Source organism: Gossypium hirsutum, chromosome D05, assembly GCF_007990345.1.
Source record: "Gossypium hirsutum isolate 1008001.06 chromosome D05, Gossypium_hirsutum_v2.1, whole genome shotgun sequence".
In the NCBI taxonomy this organism is placed as follows: Eukaryota; Viridiplantae; Streptophyta; class Magnoliopsida; order Malvales; family Malvaceae; genus Gossypium; species Gossypium hirsutum.
In genome coordinates this window covers 35106996-35132882 of record NC_053441.1, presented here as the reverse complement: position 1 = coordinate 35132882, position 25887 = coordinate 35106996, and the positions used below count along the sequence as shown (strand labels likewise).

The 25887-nt window shown below is 34.4% G+C and overlaps 1 protein-coding gene across 1 annotated transcript; it reads left to right on the top strand.

Annotated features, from left to right (window-relative positions):
• The first annotated feature begins 16300 nt into the window (after positions 1-16300).
• LOC107904061 (mitochondrial outer membrane protein porin of 36 kDa) lies at positions 16301-18605 on the top strand. The gene is made up of 6 exons (XM_016830331.2): positions 16301-16453; positions 16547-16614; positions 17040-17150; positions 17408-17494; positions 17666-17874; positions 18047-18605. Exons 1-6 carry the CDS (start codon positions 16405-16407, stop codon positions 18351-18353), a joined length of 831 nt encoding a protein of 276 aa, XP_016685820.1. The 5' UTR covers positions 16301-16404; the 3' UTR covers positions 18354-18605.
• The last annotated feature ends 7282 nt before the right edge of the window (positions 18606-25887 follow it).

Sequence of the window (25887 nt, the reverse complement as noted above, 5' to 3'; positions counted from 1 at the left end):
TAACTTAAGTCTGTATAATAAAGGGTATCCCAAACGGGTCACCGTAGGCCAACCAAGGGTTGTGACTACTTGTTATCAAGACCCTTCAAGACAAGAATCCAACTCGAGGCCAAACACAGAAAGACCCCAGTTCACTCCCATATTGATGACATATAGAGAGTTGTATCAGAAGCTATTTGATGCGCATGTGGTATCTCCGTTCTACTCAGAGCCCGTACAACCTTCGTACCCTAAATGGTACGACGTAAATACACAATGCGATTATCATGCTGGAATTACTGAGCATTCCATAGAAAATTGCGTTGCCTTTAAAAAAGTGGTTGAAACGTTTATTAGTATGAGGTTTGTCAAATTTGATGATTCCTCCAGTGCAGAAAATCTGCTATCCAATCATGATTGATAATGGAGTGAATGTGATGTATGAAGAAGTGTTGGGAAACGTTCACATCAATGTCATACATGAAAACAACTAAAAATGTACCTCATTAGATATTCGCCCTTATAAACTTGGGAGTGTTCTAAATAATTAGAATACAGAAGAGATCCTTGTAGTATTTAGAACTTACTTAGAGTAATATTTAGAACACACTCGTTACTTTTAGCCTAAAGGCAATAAAAACTCTTTTGTGGAATAGGCTCATGTCTGAACGTCATTATTTTAATGAAATGTATCTTTGCGATCATTTTTGAGCCAATATTCTTTCATTCTTTACAAATAATTATTTTTGATTCTTTGGATTTTCTTCCAAATCAATATTTCATTCATAATCATACTGTACAAATAATTATTCATAAATTCATACATTCTTTGTATATTCTCATGTACCTACAACAGGTCCCTAAATATCAACGACATGAGTGATGCTGCTACAGACTCAGAATCTCCTTTTGAGCAAGACATGTGTTTAGAGGGATCTCATGATTTTGAAGATGACATAGATTATAGCCTATTTCCAGACTTTTTGTGGATGGTAAAACAGGAAGAGAAACAAATTTTACCTCATGAAGAGACAATGGAGATTGTGACCTTGGAGGAAGGAAAAATAGTAAAAATTAGAACATGCATAATCGAAAAACGAAGCAAGACCTCATTGAGTTACTTCAAGAGTTTAAAGATATCTTCGCATGGTCATGCTCGGGTTAAGCACCGACATTGTAACCGAAACAACAACACGATATTAGAAGTTTAGAGGCTGTTCAAAATTAACACTATGTCGCCCTAAAATGAATAGAGCATTGGAGGTAAAAAAAACCTACCGAGGTAATGTCTTTTTCTCGGGCTTATCACAGTTTTTCCCATTGAAGACAAGATTCTTTCTCTTTGAGTTTTTTGTGGATCTGATCTTGATTGAAGAAGGACGTTCAAAGTTACCCGTCATGGTCAAATGTGCCAAAAGTAAATGATACGAGCTCACAAAAAGTTTGCCCTAGAGAATTCCATGAGAGGGACCTGGTATTGAAGAAGATCCTTCCCATACAAAAAGAACTTCATGCTAAACTGGAAAGGACCTTAGGTGGAAGGCCTTATCTGGAAAAGCTTCGATCTTGATCGGAAGGGATAACAAGGACATGCCTAATCCTATGAGTTCAGATTCAATAAAAAAATATTTAAAAAAGAAAAAAAAAGAAAAAAGAAGAAAAAAGAAGAAAGAAGAAAGAAAGGAAGAAAGGAAGAAAAAAGAGCATAAGAAAAAGAAAAAGAAGAGGCCGATGTGAAAACTCGCAAAGGGCGCCTTGAGACCAAAGGGGATTTGAGTTGAAAACCCAAAAAGGACGGCTCAAAATTTGGCCAGAATAGGATATAATGTGATCAGAGCAGCTTAAATTTTGATCAGATTGAGGCATGTGGTGATCTTGCTATACCTGAATCAACAGAAAAGGGTAGGCGACGTCTTGGGGTATCGACAAAGTACTGTAGATCTCCTAAACACAGTCAAACTTAGAAAGGTCTTCAGAAAGTTTGTACAGAGAAGTTCAAGCTGCAATATTTGGGGCATCTAACTTTTATACTATTTATATTGAATTTGATGTTCTTGGAATACTTTATTCTTTTTCGAGATGTGTTCCCAATCAATTCCTTTGTTATTCTTACTCTCTTTGATAATTTATCTATTTCGAATCATGCTGCCAAATTAATTCTATTTTATCCGTCGTTATGATATTTTGCAGGTATTGGAATAATGATTAATGGACTAATAATACTTTTACAAGGGAAGTTTTGCATATTACTCTAGAAGTTTCTAAATAATATAGGAACCTGAAACAGGACTATTGTTTGGAACACACTAAGTTTAAAGGTCGAAATGTATAAGGAGGAAAATTCTAAATTAAGACTATCCTTTCGGATTTTGTTGTCCAAACATGGATTGAACAATATAACAAAATTTCTTGTTCGTGACAAAACTTCAATGAACAAATAAGCAATGGTCACCGAGTAATAAGAAGAGGTTTTCTCAGAGAAGAAAATTTTGTAATTGTGCATAAACATTTGGTGTGACACCTTGGGAATGGTGTAAGAGACCAAGGAGATTCAAATCTTGTACCCTTGAATTGCAGTGGGAGAGGATTGGGAAAGAGATTTTATACTCAGTGGGAGGAAGATGGTTCAGATTTTATATCCCAGAATTACAGTGGATTGAACACAGAATTACAGTGGATTGGACCTTGAAGATTACAGTGGGGGCAATCTGGTTAAGTAAGATATGAGCATTACCAACCGGACAAGATAGTATCCTGACGTGTTGGCAATAAAGCCTTATTGAACAATGGGCAATAACAACTCAAGCATTGAGGGATCATTTTTCATGACATTTTGCATTTATGCACTCACATTTAATTAGGATATTTTGATTCATTCTTTATCATAACATCCTAATCATTAGTCATAATTAGGTCCATTATACAGGTCATGTTCTCTAGAGAACAGATCGATGAAGCCATTAGTCCTATCTCCCTAAGCAGTAGTAGAGTAGGTTGAAGATTGCAGATATTGTCTCTCTAAGCAGTAGTGGAGCAGATCAAAGACGGTGAATCTTATCTTCCCAAGATAGTGGAGAAGCAGATTTAAGCCATTAGTCCTATCTCCCTAAGCAGTAGTAGAGTAGGCTGAAGATTGCATATTCTGTCTCCCTAAGCAGCAGTGGAGCAGATCGAAGATGGTGAATATTATCTTCCCAAGATAGTGGAGAAGCAGATTTAAGTCATTAGTCCTATCTCCCTAAGCAGTAGTGGAGTAGGTTGAAGATTGCAGATTCTGTCTCCCTCAGCAGTAGTAGAGCAAATCAAAGATAGTGAATCTTATCTTCCTAAGATAGTGGATAAGTAGATTTAAGCCATTAGTCCTATCTCCCTAAGCAGTGGTGGAGCAGGTTGAAGATTGCAGATCTTGTCTCCCTAAGCAGTAGTGGAGCATATCGAATATGGTGAATCTTATATTCCCAAGATAGTGGAGAAGCAGATTTAAACCACTCCTATCTCCCTAAGCAGTAATGGAGTAGGTCGAAGATTACAGATTCTGTCTCCCTAAGCAGTAGTGGAGCAGATCGAAGACAGTGAATCTTACTTCCCAGGCGGTGTAGTGGAACAGATTGAAGCTACAACAACGAATCTTGTTTCCTCGACATTGCAATTAAAAAAATTGAAGCCACAACGACGAATCTTACTTCCCAAGCGGTGCAGTGGAACAGATTAAAGCTACAGCGGCGAATCTTACTTCCCCGACATTACAATTAAAAAGATTGAAGCCATAACAACGAATCTTACTTCCCTTGCAGTGCAGTGGAACAGATTGAAGCTACAACAGTGAATCTTGTTTCCCCGACATCGCAATTAAAAAGATTGAAGCCACAATGGCGAATCTTACTTCCCTTGAGGTGCAGTGGAACAGATTGAAGCTACAATGGCGAATCTTATTTTCCCGACATCGCAATTAAAAAGATTGAAGCCACAACGGCGAATCTTACTTCCCTTGCGGTGTAGTGGAACAGATTGAAGCTACAACGGCAAATCTTGCTTCCCCGACATTGCAATTAAAAAGATTGAAGCCACAACGGTGAATCTTACTTCTCTGGCGGTGCAGTGGAACAGATTGAAACTATAACGGCGAATCTTACTTCCCCGACATTGTAATTAAAAAAAATTGAAGCCACAACGGCTAATCTTACTTCTCTGGCGGTGCAGTGGAACAGATTGAAGCTACAACGACGAATCTTGTTTCCCCGACATTGTAATTAAAAAGATTGAAGCCATAACGGTGAATCTTACTTCCCTGGCGGTGCAGTGGAACAGATTGAAGCTACAATGGTGAATCTTGCTTCCCCGACATTGCAATTAAAAAAATTGAAGCCACAACAGCGAATCTTACTTCCCTGGCGGTACAATGGAACAGATTGAAGCTACAACAGTGAATCTTGCTTCCCCGACATTGCAATTAAAAAGATTGAAGCCACAACGGCGAATCTTACTTCCCAGGCGTTGCAGTTAAATAGATTGAAGCTACAATAGTGAATCTTGTTTCCCTGACATTGCAGTTAAGTATATTGAAGCTACAACAACGAATCTTACTTCCGTGGTGAGCGGATTTAAAACCACAGATCTTATCCCTCTGAAGTTGTAGTAGAGTAGACCGCATCCAGTCTTATCTCCCTGAAGTTACAGTGGAGCAGACAGAAGAAGTCAATCCAATCTCCCTGAAGTTGCAGTGGAACGGATTAAAACTATAGATCTTATCTCTCTGAAGTTGCAGTAAAGCAGATTGCATCCAGTCTTATCTCCCTGAAGTTGTAGTGGAGCAGATCAAAGACGGTGAATCTTATCTTCCCAAGATAGTGGAGAAGCAGATTTAAGCCATTAGTCCTATCTCCCTAAGCAGTAGTGGAGTAGGCTGAAGATTGCATATTCTGTCTCCCTAAGCAGTAGTGGAGCAGATCGAAGATGGTGAATATTATCTTCCCAAGATAGTGGAGAAGCAGATTTAAGTCATTAGTCCTATCTCCTTAAGCAGTAGTGGAGTAGGTTGAAGATTGCAGATTCTGTCTCCCTAAGCAGTAGTAGAGCAAATCAAAGATAGTGAATCTTATCTTCCCAAGGTAGTGGAGAAGTAGATTTAAGCCATTAGTCCTATCTCCCTAAGCAGTAGTGGAGCAGGTTGAAGATTGCAGATCTTGTCTCCCTAAGCAGTAGTGGAGCATATCGAATATGGTGAATCTTATATTCCCAAGATAGTGGAGAAGCAGATTTAAACCACTTCTATCTCCCTAAGCAGTAATGGAGTAGGTCAAAGATTACATATTCTGTCTCCCTAAACAGTAGTGGAGCAGATCGAAGACAGTGAATCTTACTTCCCAGGTGGTGTAGTGGAACAGATTGAAGCTACAACAACGAATCTTGCTTCCTCGACATTGCAATTAAAAAAATTGAAGCCACAACGGCGAATCTTACTTCCCAAGAGGTGCAGTGGAACAGATTGAAGCTACAACGACGAATCTTACTTTCCTGGTGGTATAGTGAAACAGATTGAAGCTACAACGGCAAATCTTGCTTCCCCGACATTGCAATTAAAAAGATTGAAGCCACAACGGTGAATTTTACTTCTCTGGTGGTGCAGTGGAACAGATTGAAACTATAACGGCGAATCTTGCTTCCCCGACATTGTAATTAAAAAAATTGAAGCCACAACGGCTAATCTTACTTCTCTGGCGGTGCAGTGGAACATATTGAAACTACAATGGCGAATCTTGTTTCCCCGACATTGTAATTAAAAAGATTGAAGCCACAACGGTGAATCTTACTTCCCTGGCGGTACAGTGGAACAGATTGAAGCTACAATGGTGAATCTTGCTTCCCCGACATTGCAATTAAAAAAATTGAAGCCACAACGGCGAATCTTACTTCCCTGGCGGTACAGTGGAACAGATTGAAGCTACAACAGTGAATCTTGCTTCCCCGACATTGCAATTAAAAAGATTGAAGCCACAACGGCGAATCTTACTTCCCAGGCGTTGCAGTTAAATAGATTGAAGCTACAACAGCGAATCTTGTTTCCCCGACATTGCAGTTAAGTATATTGAAGCTACAACAGCGAATCTTACTTCCGTGGCGAGCGGATTTAAAACCACAGATCTTATCTCTCTGAAGTTGCAGTAGAGTAGACCGCATCCAGTCTTATCTCCCTGAAGTTACAGTGGAGCAGATAGAAGAAGTCAATCCAATCTCCCTGAAGTTGCAGTGGAACGGATTAAAACCATAGATCTTATCTCTCTGAAGTTTCAGTAGAGCAGATTGCATCCAGTCTTATCTCCTTGAAGTTGTAGTGGAGCAGAAAGAAGAAGTCAATCCTATCTCCCTGAAGTTGCAGCGGAGCGGATTAAAACCACAGATCTTATCTCTCTGAAGTTGCAGTGGAGCAGACTGAAGATATCAAACCTTATCTCCCTGAAGTTACAGTGGAGCAGATTGAAGCTACTAATCCTATCTCCCTAAAGTTGCAGTGGAGCGGATTAAAATGGTGAATCCTATACCTCTGAAGTTGCAATAGGTCGGATTAAATCTACCACAACAAGTCTTATTTTCCTGACGTTGCAGTGGAGCAAATTAAAACCACAAATCTCGTCTCCTTGAAGTTGCAGCAGAATGGATTGAAGCTACAAGTAGTGTCTCTCCAAAGTGCAGCAGAGCAGATTGAAGCAACAAGATCCAATGGACTAGAATGAGGCTATTTGAAGAAAAGAAGAACACAAAAAAGTCAAGATTTGGCGAGACCGGGCAAAATGAGCCTTTCTTAGTCTTTGCTCTGTTATCGTTACACAACAACGAGCAAAGAGGAGAGGCTGTTACAGGCCCATTTTGACCCAGGGCCTAAACCCTCTACCCATTTACAACCCAAATCCCAGCAGGCCCAAGACACAACAGTCTTTTACAACAACAGACCCAAACAAAAAAAATCAGGCCCAAACCCAATGAAAAAGCTAGGGTTTCAGAACCCTAACCCTAGGTGCGCCGCACCTAGGGTCGCCCACTTGCACCTGCCGCCGTCATCCACCTGCTCTGCCACTGCTGCAGCCACCAACTCCACCAACTCCCTGCAAAAATGGTAGCAAATGTAATAAAAAAACTTGTAAATCAAGCTATAAAGACCACAATTCCAATATAAAAGGGGGGATTTTTCGAAAAGAAAAGCGGAGAAACTAGTTCAAGAGAAAAAGGAAAGATTCAAAAAAATAAATAAAAGTAACTTTATTGTTTTTATTTTGTTTTATTTATTTATTTATTTATTTCGAAATAAGACTAAATAAAGAAAAATAGTCTTTTTACCTTTGTTCGCCGTCGCCGGAGTGTCTAGAGGTCGAGGATCTGCATTGGAGGAAAACAAGGAATTTTTTTGGACTCTCTGTCGTCGCCCACAGTGGCGCCGACGCCGGCGACCGGCGGCCAGCGTGACGGCCGTTGGCCGGATTATGGGCCGGTGCCTGGAGAGGGAGAGAGGATTTTGAGAGAATTTTTTTGTTTTTTTTTAGGAAGGAAAGGAAAATGAAGATTTTAAATTTTTTTTTGACTTATACAGCTAAGCCAAACGGCGTCGTTTTGGCTTGTGCGCATAGGTCCCAAAACGGCGTCGTTTTAGCCTAACCCGATCCAACCGACACGAGGATCCGCGTGTTTTTGTGGAAGGGTCTATTTGCGCATTCAGCCCTTCCTTTTTTAATTATTTTGCAATCAAGTTTCCTTTAATTTTTTAATTTGGCCTTGGAATTTCTTTCGGATTTCAATTCAATCCACCTTGAAGCTGTGTGTTTTGGAGGGACGGGATTATTGCCTATTTGGTCCCTCCTTGTTATTTGCGCATTCAATACGATCCTTTTCCTTTAATTTATTTGCGATTTGTCCCCAAATTTTGTTTTTTTAATTCAATTTAGCCCTCTGTTTGTATTTTGGTTATTTTATTATTAAAACTAATAAATTATTATTATTGTTATTATTGTTATTATCTTTTTGTTTCCATGTAGATTTACTTATGTAAATTTTAAATATATGTGTCTTATTATATTAGTATTATTATTGTATAATTACTTATATATATATAGATATATACATATATATTTTTTTTTAAAAAAACTTTAGGTTATTTTGTTATTCTATTACTAACATTAATATTATTGTTGTCCTTATTTATACTTTCTTTTACTTCAAATTTAGTTCTATATATATATACATATATACATATTTTTAATTTATATATGCACGTATACATGCTTATATATATTTTTTGTATATTTTATAACTTGTTTACATATCTGTATATATATATCTATATACGTATTTTTATAAGCATATATCTAAATACATACTTATATACATATTTTGTGTACTTTATAATTTTAATATACATATATGTATTTTATATATTCTTTTTTTATTTCTTTTATTTCTTTTACGGTTTCGTTGTTTCACGCGATATTTATTTTTTTATTTTTATTAGGCCCATTTTATTCGAATAGTTTATCTTCTTATTATCTTGTGTGATTAATTTGTCTTTTAACTTATCTTCGTTGCTATTGCCCGTATTATTTATGCTTATATCGTCGTGTTCATTTTTGTTTTGTTACGCATATTGACACCGCGTTTCATTTCTATTATTCTGTGTTAGATTAATTTTATTCAATGCATAAATTATGATTTTTGAATAAGCGAAATCTCGTGTTTAGATTCAAGAAGGTCGTACCCTAACTTACTGGGTTTCGATTTTCACGATGAATCTAAATACACAAGTCTTTTTTTTGAAGCTAAGCTTTAAACGACCTCGAAAATTAAGAAAAGATCAAGTCCTAACTTACTGGGCCTGATCCCTTTTTTCTAAAATCCGAGATAACTAAATATCTTTTTAATAAGTAAATTTTCGAGATTCATTCACGCATCGGAAATTCAAGGCATTGTGTCCTAACTTACTGGATATAATTCTCTTTCTCGATTAACGTGAAATAGGCTATTTTCCTGTAAATTTTCAACATTTCAGTAAAGGATCGTATTTTAAATTTCTTTAAAGTTTTCAATCTTCGACACTAAGACATTAATTAATCAACTAGGTACCAATTTTGGGTTACGAGGGTGCTAATCCTTCCTCGTACGTAACCGACTCCCGAACCCATTTTTCTGAATTTTGAGGATCAAAATCGTTGTTTTAATAAAATTAAATTGTTTATTAGAAACAACCACTTTACGAGGTGACCCGATCACACCTCATCAAAAAGGATCGATGGCGACGCCCATTTTCGTTTTCAAAATCCAAGTCGACACCGTCTTATCAAAAAATGGTGTCAACACCTTTGATCTGGAGGGTATTTATAGAGGGTTATCTTGTTTGGTAGTGGTGATATGCCAAGGTAGTTATCATTATGGAGTACGTGAGGGACGTGCACGATGTGACTCATTCTGTTATTCCTTTTTTAGGGAGTACGAGCTTGTTATGCTTAGATGGGTTCTAGTGGTCCCTAAAAAGAGTGTTACACTTGAAGGAGTGTTTATACTGAAAAGTGGGTAGCCTAATCATAGTAGCAGGTAGCATAACAAAAGGGGATGTTTCCTCTATTAGCAGGCGATCTCACGATGGGTGGCTAGTTCGAGAGTTGAGCAATTGAGGATGAGTTGGAGGATGAAAAGTAGGGAACTGTCTTCAAGCATCCACTCAGTGCCTTCTGAAAGTGCCACGTGTCTAGCTTGAATAAGGTATAACAATTTTAGTTTTTAGATGCCACTATCTAGCATAACTAAAGCAGTAAAAGTACCACAAAACCCTTTGCACTATACACTGGATTGCATTTTAGCCTCTTTACCAAAAAAATGGGCAAATTAGCCTCTATACGTTAAATGAGTGAGCAAAATAGTCTCCCTATTAAAATTTGGTGTTTATATATAAGGTATAATAACAAATTTAGCCCTCAACCTTTACACATTTATTCAATTTGGCTTCTACTATTTTATTGGAAGTAAATTAGAAAATTTTGAAACTAATAACGCTAAAGGGTAAAAAAAGACTTAATAACAATTTTTTAAAAAAAAATCACTAAAAAAATTTTAAAATTTTAAAATTATTAAAAATCATAAAAATTATAAACAAAAGTTATAAAATTTTTATTAAAAATAACAATATCGACCCATTAAAATCTACTGGTATAGTTTTATTTAAAAAAATTGACCCTACTCTTTTGTTGGGTTGGTATTGTTATTTTTTAGTAAAAATTTTATAACTTTTTTTTATAAATTATGTTTATAATTTTTATGTTTTTTAAATTTTAAAAGGGTTTAATTAAATTTTTTTTAGTTTGTTACTAAGACCTTTTTGACCCTTTAGCTTTATTAGTTAAAAATTTCTAATTTACTTCCAGTAAAAGAGTAAAGATAAAATTGGATAAATGTGTAAAGATTTATGACTAAATTTGTTATTATAGCTTATATGCAAACACCAAAACAAACATTTAATGGTGCAATTTTAACAGAAGAGTTGTTTTACTCACTCTTCTAACTTACAAGGTTAATTTGTCCATTCCTTTAGTAGATGAGCTAAAATGTAATTTGAAATATATTATAGGGAGTTTTGTAGTACTCTTATCAACTAAAGCCAATAAAATAATATATCTATCTATAATATATATACAAACACTAGTTTGGAAAATGTTTGGAATTAACGAGGATACCCTTTATTGTTAATTATATTACAACTTCACACTAGAGGTGTGCATGGGCCGGGTCGGGCTCAATTAAAAATTTAGGCCTGTTTTCTAGGTCTGGGCCCGACCCAAAAAATGGGCCTAAAATTTTGCCCAAGCCCTACTCGGATAAAAATGTTAAAACCTGAGCCTGACCCGACCCCTTCCATATTAATTTTTATATTATTTTTATATAATTTTAAAAAATATATAATACATAAAAAAATACTAAAAACATCAAAATAAATATTTTCTAACAAATTAAAAATAAATTTTAAAAAATATGTATACTTAAATAACACTAAGATAAATGCAACTTAACAAGCAAGTGCCTCTAAAATAATAACAAAATTAATAGATGTCTTTAAAATAATAACAAAATTAACAATAAAATAAGTTTTATACAATATTCAAATAATAACAACAAAATAGTAGCAATATAATAGTAAATAGGGAGAAAACAATAAGAAAATAATATAAAAAAAACAATTTTTTTTATCATTTAGTGAATTCGAGTTGGGCCGGGCTCGGGCCAAAAATGCCTTACCCGAGACCCGGCCCATTTTTTAAACGGGTCTTATTTTTTGTCCAAGCCCATTTTTCGAGCCTATATTTTTGCCCAAACCCTCCCACATTTCGAGCAGGCCTTCAGGCCGGGCTGAGTGGCCCGACCCATGAATAGGTCTACTTCACATCAAAAATAATTTATTAATATTATTATGTGATAATAAAAATAATATTAATTAATATGGTACTATATTAATGTGAAATTAATTAATTTGATCCTAACTTTTAAAAGTTTTAGATAAAAAATAACATAATATATTATTAATTAATAAAATTGTAAATCTATAAAATAATTGAAAATATAATTAAATAAATTTAAAATAATAAAAATCCAAGTTTTTAATTAAATATTTTAATTAAGTAAATATAATTTTTATTTATAAATAATATTTTATTTTAAATAGAATAATAATTAACCATGTTAAAATCAATTTTTTATAATTAATATAATTGAATCTATAAAAATGATTTTATTTAAAAAAAGATAATAGTGATTTTATTAATAATGTTTTTATTAAATACTGAATATAAAACTCACGTTTGGTTCGCTGTATTGGATTAGAGGTGTAATGGATTAGAGGTGTATTGGAATAGAGGTGTAATAGCAAATCAACTGTTTGGTTGAATGTAATGGAATAGAAGCGTAATAGTAATCTTGTGTTTGGTTGAATGGAATAGAGGTGTAATAGCATAATGAAAAAAACTAAAATGACTAAAATACCCTTAGCATAAATTTGTTTTGGTAAATGATTATTGTTATTGTTATTTAAATTTTAATAAGATTATTATTATCAAAAATAAATAATTTAATCATATTTAAACATAATTATTATTAAATATATTTTAATTAAAATATATAATTTAATAAAATTCTTAATAATTATCAGAAATTTGTTTTGGTAAATTATTATTGTTATTGTTATTTAATTTTTAATAAGATTATTAATATCAATAATAAATAATTTAATCATATTTAAACATAATTATTATTAAATATATTATAATTAAAATATATAATTTAATAAAATTCTTAATAATTAATATTCTTATATGAATTTACTCAAATCATAATATAGATAATTTAACATAATTATTATTAAATATATTAAATATAATTTAACATAATTATTAATAATCTTATGATTTAACATCCTTCAATGGACTTCGAAGGTCCTTATAGTTTCAACCCATAGTACACATTATTCAAGTTAATCTCCATATTATATTTATACATATCAAAGCTATAAGCAACATAGAAGCTAATGAGGCCTCATTTCCCACAAGTCCACATGTAGATCCTCGGCAAAGAGAAACTAAAGTTACAAATAACCTTACCAGCTATTCATGCAACATTCACACACTTTTTGGACAGGCACCAGGAGTCAACCTGTAAAGAAATGTAACTTCTTCAGCTCCTTCAACTCCATTTCCTACTTGGCACGCCTTAACAAGAGCAGCACTCATGAGCAGCACTCAAAACAGTTTTAACACGACCATTGCAAATTCAATTTAACCCGTTATGCCAAATTTGATAGAAAAAAGCTTCGGCAGAGCAGCATGGTTCGTTGAGATCAATACACTTTCTACTTTGCAAATTAACAGCATGCTTCATGAGATAATCAAGTGATCTACAATTAAAAACAAATTAAACAGTACTACTGCTGAATATATTTAATGAAACACTTGAAAAGGGACCTCAAAAAAAGATTATTGATCATAATTAGAAAACTCATTTCACCGAATTTGACAGAAAAACGCTTTAGCAGAATCAGCAACGGTTCATTAAGATTCATACACTTTCATCACATATTGGCAGCATGGCTCAACAGATAATCTATTACTAATTAAACTTAATCCAATAACACAAACCCATCAAAGTAAACCAATCAAACTTAAAATTTGACATGGTAAAGAAGGAAAATAACCACTCAAAATAAAATGTGAAGCAGAAAAAATCGTAAAACTACATTCTAGTTTTGGTAATTAAAACATCTAGGTTATCAACAAGTGCACAACCATGTCATTTGCTTCCTTTGCATGTGGCAACATCTGTTTAAGTTCCTCCACCTTGACGAGAATATCCATGCCCCCCTTGCAGCTTCCTCTTTTGCTTGTTCGGCAGCTGCCTCTTGAAGTTCAACTTCTTTCATCAAGTTAGTAATCGATTGCATGGTCTGAAACAAAATTTTCTGAACCAAAATCTCATAAGTTAGCAGTTCATCCTCCCAAAATAGCAACAACAAAAAAAACATTAGAAGTTCAAAATTTCAAAGATCAGTTCATTCATTATGCTGCGATCAACGATATAATGGACTAAGTTCTAGTATTATTAGCATTGCATAGGATCATTCTCAAACCCAAACAGCCTCCAAAGTTGACAAAAGAAAGTAACAAGTTTAGTGCAAAGAGTACCTTGTTATCTTTAGCATCTTCAATGATCTCTTCGAGTAGATCAATTCTACATGTTTGACTTGATCTACTAACAACAGTGTTGAGAGTATGACGGAACCAGCATGCTCACAGCATTTTCTTCACCGACCATGGTTCCATTGAATGAACTGCTTCTGCATAAATCTTCATTAAAATCCATGGGTCCATCAAAATTTAACTTATCATCACTGCTGCCATTCTCCAAAAGCGGGGCCGTATCATCAGCCGAGGTGAATGGGGCAACCTGTGGCGTCTTCGGAAACCCATCTTCAATGTCTGTGGTTTGGTCTTGACTTGATGAACATGAGAAATCAAGAACCAAAAGTCAAGGAAAAAACATTAGAAGATACAGTAAGATCCATTAAGGTTCATGATAACTAGTTTTAGAATCAACTTAGAGAAATTTCCATTGAAATAGAAGAAATAACATACAGTTCACCCCTTTTTTAAACTCAGAAACAATAAACTATATTATAATCCTTACTGAAGTTTGATAGTTAAGCAAGTGAAAGCATTTGATAATTCCAATGCCCAGAACCCAAAAGATCACATAAAAGAATTGTATACAGCTCATTTGACTGCATTTATCTTTCTTCCTCAATAAAAATGGAAAAGCAAAGAAATTCTGATCAGCCCTCTCATAAAAATTTTAACTCCTAACATAGTACTAGATTCATCAAGATGATGATCGTGACAGTTTTCCTAGAGACTTCCACTTTAACACCAGAAATCAAGTAACAATAAATTGAATTCCAACAAAATAACAGAAATAAGGGCATGGGTATTGATAATTAAAGGGTAAAGAGAAAACCAAAATCAAAATTTGACCCAACAAAACAGAAGAAATGAAGCTTTTGGGAATCACCTGAAAGAAGTATAGTTATAGAATTCAACATCCAAACACATGAAAAGAAGTGAAGCAGAGGAGAAAATGGTTTGTCCCAAACGAAGAGCCAAGCTAGCGCTAGTTCCCAATGCTCTTGGCACTTGCTCCATCATCTTTCAAGTCAGCTTACCTCTCCGTTTCTTCATCTTTAAATTCCCAAACAAGAAAGAAGAAAACAGAGTTCCAAAGAAAGTGAAAGAAGTGGTCTCCGAAATTCCGAAAAATTATGCTTGCAAAAATAGTTCTACCTTTGGGTTTTGTTTCTATGATGAAGACCTTGGAAGAGAGAAATAAGAAAAGGAAGAAAGTGTTTTTTTTTAAAATTTTGAAAATAGGAGTTATATTGTTTTGACATAGTTTCATTCATGTCTGTTTCAATGTCTGTGAAACCCATCTTCAATGTCTGTTTCAAGATTTGCATATAGACAGAGGGAGCAAATCAGCAGAAAGGGTAAAACAGGGAGGGGAAACCGCAGGGGCAGCTAATCTGCAGAAAAGAGAGGGATTAGAAATCGGTGGTTTTCACCGATTAGGAAAGTAATGTATTACACGCGTATTAGCAATGCATTGAACCAAACGACGGAATAAAGAGGGATTAGGTAGGGCCCACCACCAATACACCCAACCAAACATGTTAAGAGATAGGACTTTTGTTCATAACAAATTATTAATAATTATAATTATTTTACTAATAATGTTTTTATTATTAGTGTAATAGTTATTATCACTTAATTATATTTTGAATCCATATTATATTATATATTATTTTAGATTAATTATCACTTAATTAGTGTTGAATTTTTTTTGAATTAATCGGGTTGACGAGTCCTAATTTATTATCCTAACTCGATTTGAAATTTTTTTAAATCAAGACGAGTGAAATGAAATTCAAGTAGAATCAAATTGAGTGAAGTTGTTCAAAAATTAAACATATTAAATTAAAATTTTATTGCAATATAACTAATTCCAATATTCCATGTTAGAACTCATAAAATTGAAACTATATATATTTGGAAACATTTTCAAAGCTAAATAAGAAAAAAAAAACAGTTTAGTATGATAAACTTAAATCATTAATTAACTTATGACTCGAAAAAATCGAATAACACAATTCAATTAACTCAAAATTCAATTTATTTTTTCGAATCGAATCTAATTTTACTCACTCCTAACTTCCATCGCAAAAATGGTATGACTTTCATTATTACTTTATAAGTTTAGATATTATTATTTATTGTTGTTTAATTTTAATAATACTTGCACAACAAGTTGTTTGCTATTTTGTTTCGAAATACAATATATGTGAAAAGTAATGGAGTATTAAAATAATATTTTACTACAGATTATATTTTATATTTTATTTAATTATTTTTAAAATATGATTTTATTCTTTAAATTATTTTTAAATTTAATAGGTTTTTATTATAAATTAGATTAACTCTAATTTAATTAGTAAATATGTTTTTTAACTTATAAAAATATTATTTAATTAAAAACACGTAAAATAACATATTAGTTGCATGAAAGGGCATCGAACATTGAGAGAAATGTACCATTGGAGACCATTACCCAACAAGAGGCCCAACCTTATAATGTTGCTTTAGCCTGACCCATAATTTCAACGGTCTAGAAGCGAACGCGTTTCTCAACTCAAGATCAATGGTCCATAAAACACCAACTATTTATTAATTTAGGGTTATTATTTATTATCAATAATCTATATTTTTTTCTTCCCTGTCAAAGTCAAACAAACAGCCAGAAGCAGCCAGCCAGCCCTCGTTTCCCTCATTTTCCTCTTCATTTTCTCGGGAAAAAAGAAGCATGGGAAAAGGTCCTGGTCTCTACTCCGATATCGGCAAAAAGGCTAGAGGTCGAAATTTCCTCATTTTCTTTTCGTCTTTTTCATTTCATTTTCATTTAACTGCTTTTTATTTATCTCTTTTTCTTCATTGTTTTAATTCAGATCTTCTTTACAAGGATTACCAGGTTGACCACAAGTTCACTGTCACTACTTACACTTCCAATGGAGTCGTGAGTTTCCCTTTTAGATTTTGGATATTTCAATATTATTTGTTTTCTCAGCTGAATTAGTGATGCTGCTTCTCTTCAGTTTTGATTAATTTAGTTTATTTGATATTGTGTTAATGAACTCGTAATTGAACTTTATCGACTCTTCTAGGGTAATGCGTATATATATATAGTTTATGTTTGTTGAATTTCATTCAGCATGTTCTTTACTTATTATTTCATAACATCTTTATTCTTTTCCCTAATTCTAATCAGTAAGTTTCAGTAGAATTCCTTTGGGTATATCTTCGTTTCATATGTTTGCATAAATGATTTTTCATGCTTCATTTTATGATTGATATATAGATTTATATTTCACGGGCTACCTTCTTGTCTAGTTCATATTCTAATTCGTTAATTTGATGTATGCATGTATATATGTATGTCAGGCAATCACATCAACCGGGACTAAGAAAGGTGATTTGCTTTTGGCTGATGTAAATACTCAGCTCAAGAACAAGAACATCACAACTGATGTGAAAGTCGACTCCAGATCGAATGTAAGTTGTACAGTGCTTTTACAGTTCAGTTAGGGTTTATATCTCTAAGGTCATATTCATAGTTGGTATATCATGCTACCATATGTCATTCTCATGAATGGAAAAATAATGGATGCTTTCGTCCCTTGTAGATGTGCAAGTTGTTATGGTCCATTTCAATTGTCAAACCATGACATTGAGACTTCTTTGTGTTTTTTCTTGATGTGTGAATTTATTGTAGTCTCGGATATTATCTCATTTGTTTCTCATTTTTGTAGCTTTTCACCACTGTCACTATTGATGAACCTGCACCAGGATTGAAGACCATCTTTAGTTTCGTTGTTCCTGATCAAAAGTCTGGCATGGTAATGGACACTTTCTTACTCCTGTTCCTGTCATTAAGGTTTTTGTTGCTAACAACGAAATTTTCAGCATCTTTGTTTAAGTAATGAGTTAAAGCTATAGTTGTGCATCCCTTCTGTTAATCTTATTATAGGTTTTGTGAGGAATGACTGTCCTTATTGTTGTTGTAACAGGTGGAACTGCAATACCGGCATGAATATGCTGGCATAAGCACTGGCATTGGATTGACTGCAAAGCCTCTTGTTAGCTTTTCTGGTGTTATTGGAAACGATTGTGTCTCTGTTGGGACTGATCTCTCATTTGACACTGCCAGTGGAAACTTTATCAAACTGAATGCTGGGTTAAATATCACCCATTCTGACCTCATTGCTTCCATGACATTGTAAGTAGTCATTCCTGAGTTGGGATTAACATTTTAGGTATTTATTTACTTGGAAGCGTGAAAAGTTACCTGGAAGTATCTGCATGAATGGTTTTCTATCTTCACTTGTTCATGTATTCTTTTATTCTGCTTGTTGACTTTGGTTTAACGGGGTTATTTTTTAATACTACAGGAATGATAAAGGTGATACTCTTACTGCTTCCTACTACCACATTGTTAGTCCATTGACTAACACAGCAGTTGGTGCGGAGCTGACCCATAGTTTCTCAAGTAACGAGAACACTCTCACTATTGGTACGCAGCATGCTCTTGACCCATTGACCACAGTGAAGGCTCGTATGAACAACTATGGCAGAGCAAGCGCATTGATCCAGCATGAGTGGCACCCAAAATCCCTCTTCACTATATCAGGAGAGGTGGACACCAGAGCAATAGAAAAGAGTGCTAAGGTTGGGTTGGCCTTGGCACTCAAGCCATAGGCAAATTTATTATCATTGTTGTGCAGGTGAAGGGAAGGCCATAAATTTGATTGGTGGAGACTTGGAGAGAAATAATGTACTTTTTACGGATTTGACATTGATGGTCATGGCCCTCATGGATTGTAAAAATAATTGAGTGGCAAACTTAGCGATTTGTTTTTGTTGAATTTCCAAGGGCATACAGTTTTGTTGAGCAAGCTTCATGTTGTCAAATGTCAATTGACCTGTGAAATTGAGTGTTGTTTTCATTCATCTGTGAAATGGTTCACTTTGCTTACATATTTCTTTTCCTGTTTTTCAAGACACTAGTCATTGGCTAATAGCCCAACTCTCTCAACTTGCATAGCAGTGGATTTTGCCAGTTGCCACCATCAATCACGAACTTTAGACCTGAGTTCTAGTTTTCGTCAGCTGCATCATGGCCAGTTTCATTTCCTCTGTCAACGGCATAGACATGGCTTAATGGCCAGTTTCATTTGTTTAGTTGATCTGGAAGGTTACGTTGAATCACTTGTCATATCCTCTGAAAAACTCGTAATATTGTAGCTGCTCATGGTTTTTTTGGCAATTTGAGTTTCCAACATGTCAGTTTCAACAATTCTAAATGATCTAACAACTCATTGCCAAATAATTGATCAGTCAGGATAAAGGTGGGTAAAAGGTGTTCTATCAGCAGTTACATACCAAAATAGTTCGGCGTTCGTCAGATACAGGATAAAGCAAGAGGTGTATGCAACCAGCACCAAGTTTCCAAATTTCTTTAACAGCCTCTCTGAAGGAGGTAAGAACTTGAACACGCAAAGTTGCATTTAAAACCTCTAGATATTTGTTAGTGCACTTGACTGTGGCCACTAAAACATTATGTAAGATGTAGAGAACCCAAAAATGATTTAGATAATTGAAAACCATGCCAAAGGAGGACAAAAACTCTACTGAGTTTAGCTTTTTGCCCAAATGTGTCACATCAGAATATGTTCATAGATAGAAACTTGCACTTGTCATAGGTGCAAGAAAGGGTACAAACTAATAGAAATATGCCCAAAAGATAAAATAAAAAGGGTCAAGGAGCATCCTTTTTAGAGATACTCTACGATTAAAAAATAATGTTAATCCATTTTTTTTGTTTGAAGTCTTAATTTGGTAATTGTTTTACATTGATAGTTCGAATTTTTTTGTCTAAGTTAATCCCTAAACTTAGTAATTATTCTCACATTGAGATTTTAGTTCCTAAATTTAGTAATTGTTTCCACATCAGAATTTGAACTTTTATTGGTCCAACTCTTTTTTAAGGAAAAATCAAGGATTAACTTGAATATAAAAAAGCTTAAACCTCAATGTGAGAATAATTGTTAAGATCAATAATTAATTTAGATAAAAAAAAATTAATCTTCAATGTAAAACTAATTACCAAACCTAAAAAAAAAGATTCAGAACGAAAATATTTCTCAAATTCAAGTTCGAAATAATACTCTAGGCCAAAGAAAAAAAAAATCATTCAATATGCGAATAAGCAAGCTAAAAGCTACCTTTAATGTCTTTTAACTATCAAGGATAAAGTTGGCAGGATTGATTTTCAATTTCAGGCATTGATTCAACAACATCAACCAACGCACTACTCTAGTCATCCAACGCTACAAGTAACCTTCTAAGTAAGAGGGACAAGTCATAATTTATGGTAACCTTACTGAATCCAGAGTTGAACTGGTTAAGCGATACGAATGATCCCATATGGATACAGTTTTGAAGAAACATGATTGGCTTGATATAACCTAAAAAACAAGTAAAAAAATATTATCTTCAGTCACAAGACAATCATAAACATTATCTTCAGTCACAAGACAATCATAATCTTGTAGGTGCTAAAGTTAACATGTTGGTTTCACGGTTTGGCTAGGTTGCACAATTACAACTTAATAGATCAGCTAGGGTGAAACAAAAGTTTTGCTTGATACAGTGGAAAGAAAATTGAAATGAAGAAAAGTTGGAGGGGTAGAAAACTAGAAGGATGAAAAACATAATTTTTCTTTCTACAGGTGTGCTTGGTAAGAAAGATGGAAAAATGAAAAAAAAGAGTAATTTTTATCCTTTGCTTAGTAGAGTTGAAAAATGAAAAGAATGAAAATAAATCATTTGCAAAATGCGTAACTTTATCTCATTATTCCAATTTAGAAGGATCAATTTTTATGCATTAGGATGGAAAATGAGCATCTCTCCTATTTTCCTTTCTCTCACTTTTCTTCCCAACTAAGCATAGTCAATTTTTTTTTCACTTTCCACTCCCTTTTCCGATCTCCACTTTTTTACCTAGCCAAACATACTCTAAAAGAAGAATCTAGAGACTATTAAACAAAGGGTTGGTGTCAACTACAAGGTTTTCTCATTGTTTCCAATTGCAATTTTTGTTGGATAAAACATGTTAGTGAAGAAAATATATAAATATAAATAAATAATTATTTATATATATAAAATAAAATATAAATAGAATAATTTATATTTAAATGGTCAAATATGTAGGCCAATAAAAATCGTAACAAAAAGTTGAAATCGAAAAGAAGAATAGAGATTTACTAAACATTGAGGTTTGTTTAATACAGTTTCCTTAAGACAAATTCGGTCGCTCCTACGGTACATGGAGAAACGTTGGTCGATTGTCTCCTAAGATACAACAACACAACGATCAAAGCAGTAGCACCTCTGTAGCGATCAATGAACAAACATTACCTTTTTCTATCATCGGAACGTTAGAAAATATGAAGAGGAAAAGAAGATTTTTGAGAGAAAATAATCTCGGTGTGAGAGAGTGAAAATTTAGCAAAAAATTATGAATCAGTCTTAGCCTTTTATAGGCATTCAAAGTGGATGAATTTTTGGAAATATCCATTATAAGAAGACAAAATTTGTATTAATTAGAATAACTAAATCAAGATATAAGTCTTTTTATATTAGATTTTGTATATATTTGCTGAGAAAATCAATCTGGGCTAAAAATAAATTTTGCATGCCAGGCAAGGTTCAAAGCTTAGTCATTCAATCACTTTTCAAGAGGGTTATCATAAATATACACATTTCACACTTGGTATTTAACTAATGTGGGATCTAAGCTTTTCTTTTCCTCAACAAATAGTTCCAAGTAGCTTACTTTGAGCATCAATTTCTCATTCATCACTCAACCATTTTGAGCATATGATATGCCATTGTAAAGGTCTCATGGAGTAGAATATGAAACCATAATTTTATGATTCAACTCTCAACCTTTACCTATTGAGAATATGCCTTAAAGTTCCCATAAAATACAACTTTTCCAACAATTTTCAATCAAATTAGAGTAATTACTCAGCAAGATCGTAAACACACAAGTTTAGTTGATCAACTCAAAGTTTCTATCGATCGAGTACTGGGCAGCCCTTCTTGTTGAGAGTAAAAGTTCAAAGACATAAGCTTTGATGAAGGTAATAATTGACTCTTGAGATTGCTAACTCACCTTGTGAACTAGTTTATTCTTAGAGAGCCATAGAGCCCAAAGAGAAACATGAACGAATAGACAAATCATAGGTAATGGTAGCTTAAAAAGATAACATACCCATTCTATTAATCCATGAGTATCCAAATTTTTAGGCCAAGAAATGCTCAACCCCGACCACGCTCCTCTAGCAAAGTTACACTCCTGTACTACATAAACGCCCGACTTAAGAAGATGTTGACATCTTGGGCACAAGGGACTTGCAGTAATCATTCTATTGTATAAAATTTCCAAAGTAGGAATGTAATTTCTAAATAATCTCCAGCAGGAAATTTTAATTTTTGGAGGGATAGAGAGTGCCCATAAAAACTTGTAAAAAACAAATTTATTCACACCTTGTTAGTTAGTAGGGGTAGTAGTGATTTCACCTATTGTAAGAAACTTATAACCACTACGCACAACGTACTCCTTTGTGTTATCCTCACGCCACACCATTATATCCTCTTGACCCGAAAGAGCCAATGGGATACATAAAACACGTTTGGCCTCAACATCTGAAAGTAAGCTCTAAACCAAAGGTACATTCCATCTTCGAAAGAGCCAATGGGATACATAAAACACGTTTGGCCTCAACATCTGAAAGTAAGCTCTAAACCAAAGGTACATTCCATCTTGCCTCATTGGAAATCATTGGATCACTAACAACATTGATATCACTTCTAACCTAGTCGATTTGGATATTGTAGTTACTAGGCCTTGGCAACCAAAAATCATTCCAAACCAAAATCGACCTACCGTTGCTAACCTTTCAACGGAGACTTAAGTCCAACAACCCTTTTGAACTCCAAAAACTATGGCGTGTATATGAAGGGTGAGAACCTAACTGTATTATTAAAAAAATCAGTAGAAGGATAATACTTTGCATTTAACATACGAGCAATAAGTGAACCTAGATTGGACAAAAATCTCATTCTTTGTTTTTATCCAAAATAACAATATTAAACTTGCTTAAATTGCGAAAACCCATACCAACCTTAACTTTCAGTTCACATAGTTGAGCCTATGGACACCAATGAATATATACCACCCTATACCCGACCCAATCACCAGATTCGGGTAACGGATGATACAAAGAACCATACAATTTAACAATTCCTTAATTTATCTACTTATACACTTGCTAGAACCAATATTAAACTCATAAAACTTGGTTTTCTTGCAACAATTTAAAATGTTTGAATCTAATACACTAGTTTTAACCCCCGAGGTAAAACCTCCAAGGATGCCCCTCTGTACACATATTATGGCTGTTGCTCCCATTTTCCCTCAAGTTGGCGGAGTCTGGCTCGGTCCTCTCCTATGGCCAACATATTAATATTTTACCCTACAATCAAGGCAATACGTTTATGTTTTGAAGAATTTTAAGAAACAAAATTTAAGGCGGAAAAATTACAATCCCTGATCATCCTTAGCCTTTCCATAGTTTTTCACTAACGAGGTCACTTCCTTACCCATTTTCCTTAGCTCGCAGTTGGCGATCTTATTCACTGCCTTAGATGCAAATGTGTTCTCTACAATCTTGGTTTCCAATGGTACTGACTTGATTCTACCTCACTCCAAGTTCTTTTTTTATCTTAACCAACTCGATCTTCAGCATTCTGTCTTTATGGATAAACCATCTAAATGGACATCCTATCATCGTGGTAGCTTTGTACCATGCCAACTAGCCCTAAACATTCATCTTACTCTGATTCTTCAATGACTAATAACAATAGATGAATACCTATCGGACCATTATCTTTGAGTGGACCTCGACAGACTTGCCAATCATGGACCACTCCTTTTTACCAGTGATCACATAGATTTAGGTTTTGCTTGAATGTTTGATGATCATTACTAACCCTATTTATTAGCCGCAGTCTACTGACTCATACATGCATTCTCAAGCGTACCAATTCTATCAAATTATTCTACTCTCCATGAGAGTTGTACTAAGATATTCCTTTCCTCATCTTGACAACCTTCGTGTTTATTGTCCTGGTTGGAATTTCATGGTTTCCATAGCGACATTATGGTCTGACACGCGTAACCTCATGTTTAATGTCCTGACGAACCACCCCATATTTACTATCCTGGAGGACTCTCTAAATTGTCATGTCCGAGCCAAGTTTTACACATTATTTCCCATGTTTCATGTCCTGGTGGACTCTATTGGTTGCCATAGCCGAGCTATGGTTTTACACCTTAAACCTCTTTGAGGTCTCACCTTGAAGGAGTTTATCGCCATCGTGGTGTCACCCCATAGAGCCTGCTAACGCTGTCGCGATGTTGCTCTATGGAACATAGATACCGTTTTCACGGTGTTACCTTTTCACATTATACCGAAGAGTCCCCCCAAAAGGCTTGGAGCTTCCCACATCACGGTTTGTACTCAGCATCACTATATGACGAAATCTTAACGAAATTTCATTTCCTTATCCATCTGCCCATTCTTCCATTTTGCCTTTTCTACCTTGATGCTCAAACATCGTAGTGTCCCCTCCGCAAGGCCCGAAGCTTCGCACACCACGGTTTGTACTTAGTAATACCGTATGATGATAAACAAAAACTCAATTTCCCAAACCCTAACTCCATCTAACCCGTCAATAATTTCCCTTCCGTACTCTCCCATCGTAAGCATGATATACAACATTTCATAACATATTATTATGGAGTATGCTACTTTTCAGGCATAAAATCATAACCATTTCAACATACAGTCACACCTACGGATAACCAATTACCTATGCCATCTTATACATGCCTAGCATTCATAATCAATGGAAAATCATGCATCATCATAGAAATCAAAACCAATTCATGTCCAGTATGCTTATTTAACACATCCATACATAACAATAGTTTTAGATAACTCAGAAAAACTAAACACAACAACCATTCAAATAGTGGATGGTCAATGATCACGTAGAAATAGTGCACTGTAACTTACCTTGCTTCCTATTCTTGTTAGCTTAGCTTGTCCAAACGCCAAAGCTTTCTTTGTCTTGTAGCTAAGCATGACAACCATTAAAGGTGATCAATCTTTAGAAACCCAAAATCTTAAAGTATACAAAAGCTTTGGGAGTTTTTACTTTACTCATTCCTTAAATTCACGAGTTTAGAGGGGTAAGGAAGCTTGCCATTTCCTCAATTTCTCCACCACTAGACTTCAATTCTCGAAACAGCTACAACATGCAAAGCCTTCTTCAGTAACATCCCCTTCTTCTTCAGAACGACTAAAGAAGATGACGCTTTAGGGAGAAAAATTGGTAAATAGAATTGAGAAAAATTTTGTTTACACACACACCCATATATACTTCATTAGCACGGTCTCCACAAACCAATACCACCACTAAATCCTAATCATTTGTCTCCCATTATGGAACTAGCCAATTCCAATCTAACTAAACCAAGATTGAAATTAATCATTCCCAACCAGCCACTTATGTTTCTAAATATCTCATTTAAGCCTAAAAATTTCCATTTCTATACAATCGGCTCCTTAACTCTTCTTTAAGTTCGGGTCCTTAGGAATTCTGGGTGTGATAGAATACTACATTTATTATGAAATTTGGCCCACCAAAACCAACAAATAAATCATTGCCATTCTCTACATAGTGAAACTGACAATAGAAAGCTCGCTATAACATGTTTATTTTGTTTTCATATTTTTCATATTTATTAATGTTGATTTAATTGAGGTATTGATTTGCTGATTAACTCTAATTATTTATTTCTATAAGAGTTCCTCTAAGGCATACTTGAAAAATTCCAAAATAAACATGCACTTTAGAAGGCTAAATGTCTGCCACAATGAGAAATATTAACGGTCGTCAAGTCGATGCTTGCGGCCTTACCCCTTTACACGTTCTTTTATTTTAAATTCATGTCTTATATTTAAAATAACATTAATCAGATGTTGAGGACCTTTTTTTTGGGGGGGCTCATGAAGTTTGTAAAAATGAACTTTTCTTATGTACTTAGGAGAAATTGCGTAAACCTATATAAGAGGGTGGATTAGGTAATCGACATACA